This window comes from Hyposmocoma kahamanoa, unplaced genomic scaffold (assembly GCF_003589595.1).
Source record: "Hyposmocoma kahamanoa isolate Upper Pololo Valley unplaced genomic scaffold, ASM358959v1 95, whole genome shotgun sequence".
NCBI classification, from domain to species: domain Eukaryota; kingdom Metazoa; phylum Arthropoda; class Insecta; order Lepidoptera; family Cosmopterigidae; genus Hyposmocoma; species Hyposmocoma kahamanoa.
In genome coordinates, this window is record NW_020654972.1 from 4766137 (window position 1) to 4775159 (window position 9023).

The 9023-nt window shown below is 34.3% G+C and overlaps 1 protein-coding gene across 1 annotated transcript in view; it reads right to left on the reverse strand.

Moving 5' to 3' along the window:
* LOC113238218 (general odorant-binding protein 72-like) overlaps positions 1–5571 on the reverse strand; it is an 8099-nt gene extending 2528 nt beyond the window's left edge. The window contains exon 1 of the mRNA XM_026475003.1: positions 5551–5571. Within this exon, the coding sequence (XP_026330788.1) occupies positions 5551–5556 (6 nt within the window). The 5' untranslated portion in view covers positions 5557–5571. The remainder of the gene's footprint in view (positions 1–5550) is intronic.
* Between the last annotated feature and the right edge of the window lie 3452 nt (positions 5572–9023).

Sequence of the window (9023 nt, forward strand, 5' to 3'; positions counted from 1 at the left end):
ACGGTTATGTTCGTTAAAGAATGTGATGCTTTTGTCGTATATTTTATAGACATTTTACAAGGTTGATTACAAGAAAATTACAGTAGTACATCATGATCCTCTCTCGTATTCGTAGGAGAATCATGAACTGGATGGGCTGAGGGTACGAACAAATCGTGCGTCTGGTGGTTGGCGACACGCCTATCCATAACAGTTTGGTGCCGCTCAGAGCTTTATATCGCAAAGATCTGAGGGGCCTATATTGCGCCCGTCACCCTGAGACATAAGTTGACAAGTCCCATGTGTCAGTAATTTCACCGGTTAAAGGAGTGACCACACATATTAATGCGGAATCACGTTAAGCCGGTCAGAAAAAAGCTGTATGTCAATGCAATATGAATGAATGAAAAAGACGTTGCTCGATTCGCTGCATTCGAAACGCAAGACGTCTTTTTCGCTCCTATTACCAGGGATCGGAATAAGTAGAGTTTGTTTTTTTTACCTCAACTTCGAGGAACATAGACAGAAAATGGAGACTGCCTTACGACAATATTTTTTAGGTCCTGGACGTGTGCGGGATTCGGGAAATGACTTACGTACATTAATAATTGACGTAATTGGGGGCAGGCAGGTACACTATATTTATCTTTGCGACACAGTGGGTTGGATATTGCGGACGCAGGATTTTTTTCACGATATCTCTCTAAAAAAATGCCAATTGAGAGATCCTATTGTCCTAATTAAATATCGTCATATCACATTTTGCCATAAATGTAATAGTTTTGTAGGAAAAAAATTAATTTTGTATTTTTTGTATGGGATCATACCTTTAGTGCCTTATCGTTACAAAGTCTTAGTCGATCTAGTCTTGGGATCACTAAAGACGTATTATTAGACCTATCTTCTATAGATTTGGATACTAAACGCGCGCCCAAACCTATTCACTACTTATACGTGTCTGAAAATATTCTATCTATGTTCCTCGAAGTTTAGGTAAAAAAACTCTACCTTTTCCGATCCCTGCTTATTACATGGACAAAAAAGCTTTTTCTGACCGGCGGCGATTCCGTATCGATTCGATAAGCGTAGTGACTTTTATTGTGTAATTTTAGGCTACTAACAGATTGACTGCATATTTGCAGTCAATGCGTGAAGTCGTAATCAACTTCATGCAGCCGATAACGAATTCACGCGTTAATTGCATGCGTTAACTTCAGTTGCATGAAGCCGGTTACGACAGCATGCAATTAACGCATGAAGTCGGTATCCGAGACCTCGACTGCATGAAATTGATTACTTCACGCATTAACCACCAACCAACCAACCAACCAACCAACATGCCAACTTCATGCAGCCGAGATCGACTGCATGCAGTTAATGGGTGAAGTCGTGATCAACTTCATGCTGTTGTGGTCTTGGCTACATGAAGTTGATTACGTCTTCACGCATTAACTGCAAATATGCAGTCAATCTGTTTGCACACAAATCGATATGTTTTTCAGACATAATAATAAGGCACATATATCATTAAACCTATCAACAAAAATGTAACAACATTAATTACCGTGCATGTATAGTAAGTCTTTTTTTAATTTCGAATTTTTTTGTCTGTGGTATCGCTTTATTTGCGATAATCAAGAAGTAAACGTCTATTCTTTATTTCTTTCTTAATTTATGGAGATTTTTACAGAATTCTACTACGTTTTTTAAAACTTTAGCTTACACACTAAAGTACTTTAAATATTACTGGTACTAAAAAGATACATAGGTAATTAAAACAAAATTTTATACTTACGCCATAACAACCAATGATCAATACAAAAATAATCACCAACAAATATAATCCTTTTGCCTTCATACTTACAACCGCCGTAATATAATGTAGTCTTAGCTTGCAAACTTCAATTCACTAAGTAAAGAACTCAACAGCAGCCTTATAAAGAAACAACGCATGTAAGGTTTAACTAAATAAACCACACTTAAAACAGTCAATAATATATAATCTGATGGTTAAATACACTAGTTACCGATCTTCATGTCTGATTTGAATCAACGATCATATGTGGTTATGGAAAAACTGGATCTTAATTTACATTTAATTAGACAGAAATCTAGCTTAACTTGGTACTTGGTGCAACGGGCTGGTGTTCGCAACTCGACGACAACGCGCCTATTTTGCGTGAAAAAATAAAATAAAAAATCTAGCTTAAATGCAACATTGAAAGATGACCTGATAATTTAGTAATTTAAAGTGCGACTGGATAATATTTAACCACCACTGAGGTTAGAAAACAAACCGCATTATTACATCGTTATAAACATTACAAAGTACTCAAAAAAAAGTATTTTTCTTTTGTTTTTTTATGAGTACCTACGTTGTATTATTTTTTTCTTACATTTTAATTTTGATTTTCATGTCATCATTTTTTGTCCTTTTGTTTTTCTTTTTACTTATTTTTAATTTTTCTTTTAAAAAGGGTTAGAGAAGAAAGAGGACAATCGAAGGAATAAGGTGAAATATTAATGACTAAAACCTAAAAAATAAAAAGCTGTAATATTTTTGTCCTATTAGTTTAAATGATTGAATAGTGATTTAAATGATTGAATATGATATAGTCGATCCTAGTGGAATAGAACGAAGTTCTTTGGACATTTGTTACGTGTTGTACTGTCGAATTTATAAAAGTAATAATTAAGAGGAAAATAGAAGGAAAGAGAAAGAGAATACGAAGAATTGCGCACAGTGAACGAATAAACAAAATCCTCAAAGTGAGCAGCTGTAAAGGGATCACGAAGATGGCTAAGGACCGTGAGAAGTGGAGGAGGCTACACTAACAACAGAGCCAGACTCTTAAATAGGACTGTAATTCTTAGTATACGTGTTATATTTAGTTCAGATGATATAATAAAAGTCCTTGGTATACGTAAAGTACCTACTAAATGCTGCGGTTTTCTTGTAAGATTTCGAAGTAAGTTTGTGTTTATGTTTTTATCTCGAGAAAATTTTTAGGAATTATGTTTTCACATTGTGTGTATTGTGCAATCAATTTTTAATCACTATGTATAGTGATTAAAAAGTAAAACTACAAATTATAGTAAAATAAAATGAGGCACAGAGTTAGTGCCAATATAATATATACTAAAGATTTGTAATCGCATTATAATCGTGCTATAATATACTTTTAGGTTTTTAATACAATTCTAAAACTTGCCTTGAAGAGCAGTCTAAATGTTTGAACATATATAACATGTATGTATAACAGGGGGATAAACGCGATGTAAAATGTTAATAGGCATTTGTACACCTACCAACTGTCCCGAGATTTCGTATATAAACAAGATTCACTTTTTAAATGAAATTTTATTTACCAACTCTGATAACGTTGTAATAAATTTCCTTCAAGGAATAATAAAATTGTTTGAATGTTTGAATAGGCTTTCGCATATATCTTTATATTTTTTGGCTGAAAATATAAAATTATTGATAATTTTAGCGGAGAAGGATTTGTAAAACTCGAAACATGTAACAAAAAAGACGGACTTTTGCACATTTGAACTTACTACTATTACATATAAATCTATTATGGTTTCTAAAAAAATTATATATGTTATTCTTTATGATCAAAAATATTCATGTTATTCTTCACTTATCTGAAAAATAATTAAGTGAAATTGACAAAACTCACCAACACCCTTGCTATTCCCAATGGTTACTTTAACAGGCTCTTTCATTTCCGTCGGGAACATCATGTCCACCTGCTTGATCATCGCTTCATGAACTATTTTGTTGTTTTTCAACAGCAATGATTGAGTATTAGGGAAGGCTAACAACGCAAAGGCATCTGATGTTGCAGATGTCCATGGGGATGATGACTACCTACGATCAAGTGGCTCGTCAGCTCGTTTGCCTCCTTTACATAAAAACAGATATATGCAGTATTTTTTAATCTGTCCTTAAGCCGGATTAGGCCGTGTATGGTATCAAATTGAAATTGAAAAAAAAAATGGCAGGTTTTTGACGTTACAGTTTTTACACAAATAATTTTTTTGTATAAGTATTATTATGTAAAAAAGAAGAATTTAAAGAGACGACCTAGACGCGCACATAAAACATCGAACCTCAGTGGCACAAAACAGAAGTGTGGAGGGAGGGGAGGGAGGCCTTTGTCCAGAAATAGGACAAAATAGACTTTAAAAAAATATTATTCAAGCTAATGTCTTTAGAGCCAATGCTCAATAATTAATTATTATTTAATAATAAGTATCAATTTCAAAAAACGAACTTTATTACATTGGCTCTGATCTGGGTGTTTTGGGTAATCAATCAGAAGTTAAAATCGTTGCTCTGGCACTCATAATACATACAAGCAACACCCTAGTTTGATATCAAATAAATTGGTTATCATTATTAATTGTCGAAAATTTATTCTCCAACTTTTGAAAGTAGCTGAACAAATAAATAAATTATGTTTTAGTAATAGAAATACCGCGATGAGTGATTTCGGGTTGTTTCAAAAACATTTACAAGTATTAAAAATATTTAAATATTTATTTAAAATATTTGCGATTACAAATAAATAAAAATCATAGAAACAAATAATAATCAGAATTTACAGCTATAATTATTGTAAACACAAATAGTAAAACCATTTACAGAAATAGGTTTTTCTTTGGTAAAATGTGCGCCCACGTGATAAATAAATAAATATTATCATCACATACGCTGCTATCCCAAAGTGAGCAACTAAAACACTTGTGTTATGGAAATTGGAAACAACAATGGTACCACAAACACCCAGACCCGAGACAACATTGAAAAGTTAGTTTCTATAATTGACCCGGCCGGGGATCGAACGCAGAACTTCAGAGATGACGACACCATGAAAACCGGTGTGCAAGCCCCTCAACCTCGTTAGTATCAGTAGCAGGTATCAGGTTTCCGTGTGCAGTTGCACGTGTAGGCCGCAACGTGTGTGGCCAACAACGCGCCCAGTTTCACGAGGGGAAAGTTTTCACGCGGCCGCCGCGCAGTGACCGCCCGGTTCCCACGCCTTCGTGTACATAAATGGCGAATCTGAATTACATTAACTAGGCAACAACATTTTAATTCCTCTGAATAATACAACGCGTAGACCAAATTCAAGCCAAGCTCGCCCGCGTGCCCGGGACACTCATTTAAGTTAAAACGTGAAAGCTAAACAAATAGAGCGTATTTTGCCATGACAGTTAGACGCATGCGGTCGCTGTGCGGCGGCAACGCGGACTCCGCTCTTCGACCACGCAGCGGCCGCCGCGGACTCCCCTCGGCGATCGTGTGCGGCCGCGCGGGTTGAACGCAATGAAATTTGTGTCTAATAAATGCGCCCTTGGCTACATAGTTAGTAGAAACAAATAATAATATAGTCATAACAGCAACGGGTCCAGTGTAAGGTTTTCTTTATTAGGCCAGTCTTGTCTGGTTGACCACAATCAGCTTAACAAAGGAACACGAATCTACCACCTGACGACCTGGCGGACTGACTGATGATGATGTTGATGACTTATAAGTCATTAAATACTAAAGACGCTTACAGACATAACGCTCAATTAATTTAGAATAAAAAACACACAGCAATAAAAGAGCAAATTGTCCAAATTCATAATGACCGAAGACTATTTGTACCTACAGATGATTACTCAAAAGAAAAAACACTAATGCTCAGTCTTTGTTCTGAGTATAAGACTTTAGAAACATTTGCTTTATGCATTTGCATTTTCTTAGGATCGGTTAAAAAGTATTTACTATTATTTTCCTTAATGGCGGCCACTAGGTTTAGGCCAGTCATTTTTAACCGACTACAAAAAAAGAGGAGATTCTCAATTCGATTTTTTTTTATACATACGTTACGCGATTACTCTGACGTTTGTAAGCCGATTTTGATTATTCTTTTTTTATTGGAAAGAGGGTACCTCAGTAGTAGTCCCATTTAAATTTGAAGAAAATATCTTCTTTAAGGGTGGCGAACGCGGGGAAGAATCCGGTTTCGCGCACTTTACGGTAACCGATTTCATTAAAACTTGGCAAATAGACGTAATTCCTTAACGTTTGAGGTCGGTTTTTTTAGTACTCTGTACTGAGTTTATTTACTCTCTTAAACGAAAGAAAGTTTGACTTTTTAAAGCGGTGCAATTACAATAGATATCTTTAATAACATAAAAAATGTAATATTTTGGCTCACTCGAATATGTAAGTAAGTCCATAGCTGGAGACTTGAGTAAATCCCGTGTTGCCAGGCTTTTGTTAATAAATATTATCACGAATTAATTATTGATGAGGGTACATAAGAAAATTAAGTACAATTTATTTATTTTTTTATTTAATAGGATACAACAGATAACAAATTACAAATAATACTTCGAACTATGACAAATATGTATAACATTTCAAATCTGAAATTAAATTATGCACAACATTTAGAGGTAACAACATTTTAGGTAAATTTAAAGAAAAATATTAAAGAAAATATGATGTTCCTTTTTGCTGAAAATAGAGTAGTGTCAATGTCGAGTTACGGACACCAGCCTCTCACTCCACTACCATAGCATAGTTTTCAACCGACTCTCGTATATCAACACTACGGAGACAGCGCGATGGAATTACAGGACTAATAACGCACACAATATAACGCACACACTCAACATATTTTATTCCGCCTTCCTCTTTCCATCACCGGGGGAATAGGCGTATGCTTGGGTTTCACCGCTATGTTGTGGATATTCCAAAGATTCGCAGGAAGTGTTACGCTTCCACACTTATATGGCGAACGGCTATGGAGTGGAATTCCCTGCCTGCAGACTTGTTCCCTGAACGTTATAACTTGGGCCTTTTCAAGGCGAGAGTGAATAGGTATTATTTAGGTGTGCATGCTCCATCATCCACCTCATCGTCACTTTCCATCAGGTGAGATGGAGGTCAAATGCGCACTCACATTTTATATAAAAAGAAAACAATATGGAAAATGTTTTTGTATACTTATTGATGTGAATCTGACCTAAAATATTTTAGTGTATTTGTGCTATTCTATGTACGTAATACTTATTCATTATCTACGGGGTATGTAACTCTGGATACGCCTTTTTCGTGTAATAATTTTGACATGAAAAATTTATTGCAAACCTCCAACAATCATACAGAATCTGCACGACATTTTGTACTTGAAGTACGCTTTTCAATAGATATTTTTTATATAATTTTCACCTATAAATACGACTATTTTTAAGCAGTATTGCGTTTATTTGAGTAAAAGCAAGCACTAGATGTACAATATAATATTGATGCATTGAAAAATCCGCAACGACCCGGATTGCTAGCTCTTTTACCATGGTTAATGTACCTCTATATGTGATTTTTTGTAAGTATTCGTTTTTGGTTTGATTACATAATTTAGAAGACTTTAGTATTTTTACTTAAACATAAAATTTGTAAGATTTTTATAATTATATTATTTGTAAAATACTTTTGCTTACATATTTAAAGATCCTAGCAGAGATATCTATTATGACTCACCATCTTCTCTTACCTCTTTAAGTTTTATTATATTTGTTTGTATTTCATGTACATCTTTTTTAAATCTATACCTACTATACATATATGTATAATACTTATACTTAATCACAAAAATAGTGATATTAAATTATCGACTTGAAAAGCTGTTCATAACAGTCGTCTTCATAAAGTCTCAAACCCCTTTTAGGGACAATACATACGCTTCTATAATAAGACTCCGATTGAAATTCAAAATTTGCCATTTACGAGGCTTTAAACTACTGTGAAATAACAAACTTTGTATTAAAGGTTATTATACAACTTCTGCGTACCTGGATAACAAATTCCGTGTTAGTGACCCGTTTAGCTTTTTCAGCAATCTAAGATGTTTAAATAAAATACTCGTATTGTAATGATAAATGTATTCAAATGTATATTTACACATAACAACCCTTAGTTTTTTGCTCATTCTTCTCAGGGAACTTGCCTTACGAATGAGCAGTAGAGTTTAATCAGTAAGACGATTTCAAGTGTAATTTGCAGTTACGCATAAGTATATAAAATAAAGATTATATTGACTTTGAAAAAAAAATGTTCAAAAAATACTGCTTATTATAATGACCTTTGAGAAAATTCTATACGAGTTCTTGATTAACGAAGTAAAATCTGACAGTCTATTGTTTTTTGTCAACAATGAGTATGCACGTATTGTAATTTAACGTTGGTAACTATTTCTTTCAGCTTTTATAAATAAATACAAACGCACGTAAGAAACGTTTTCAGAACGATTGCCTGAGAAATACAGAATAGACGCTATCTTCAACGTCTTTCATTGACATTTTGTATTGAATCTCGAAACCTGTTGAGGAAATCAGCGTAAAAGTGGTGTAACCACTGTGTGTAGATATAGGAATAACCTAACCTATCCTCAGTCGGTTTTTTTAGTAGTATACTAAAAAAACCGACCTCAAAAGTAATTCATCCTCTAGTTTACCATACTCAGAGGTCGAATATTTTCTTCAAATTATTATTATATATTTTCTATGTGCTTGAGTCGTGTCTTTGTGTTTAGTTTTTCAACGACTTTTTAGTCGTAGCGCCATCTATGAGAAATCTAGAAAGATTTATCACCCAGTTGGTACCTTTACAGCAGTCCTGGCGAGAGATATCGCTATTCGCTATATTTTAAAAATTCGTGAGATCCGCTGGTTCGTTCCGTGGCTTAGTTGGTATAGCACCTGGCACGGTATGCTAGAATACGTCGGTTCGAATCTGGCCGGATCGAAGGAATTTTTTCTGAGTGTTCGATCTTTGTATTAATAATTATAACAAACTAGTGGAGTAATTTCACAAAAAATAATTGAATATCAATTCAATAAAAATTTAAAATTTTGACATCGTCAACTTTTTGGTCAAGCGCGAGTCGTCCATAAAAAAATATTGACAAATTGTTTAAGTGCAGATCAACTCGTTTCAAATTTCTTTCAACAGAAAATAATCTAGAGACCTAAGAAAGAAC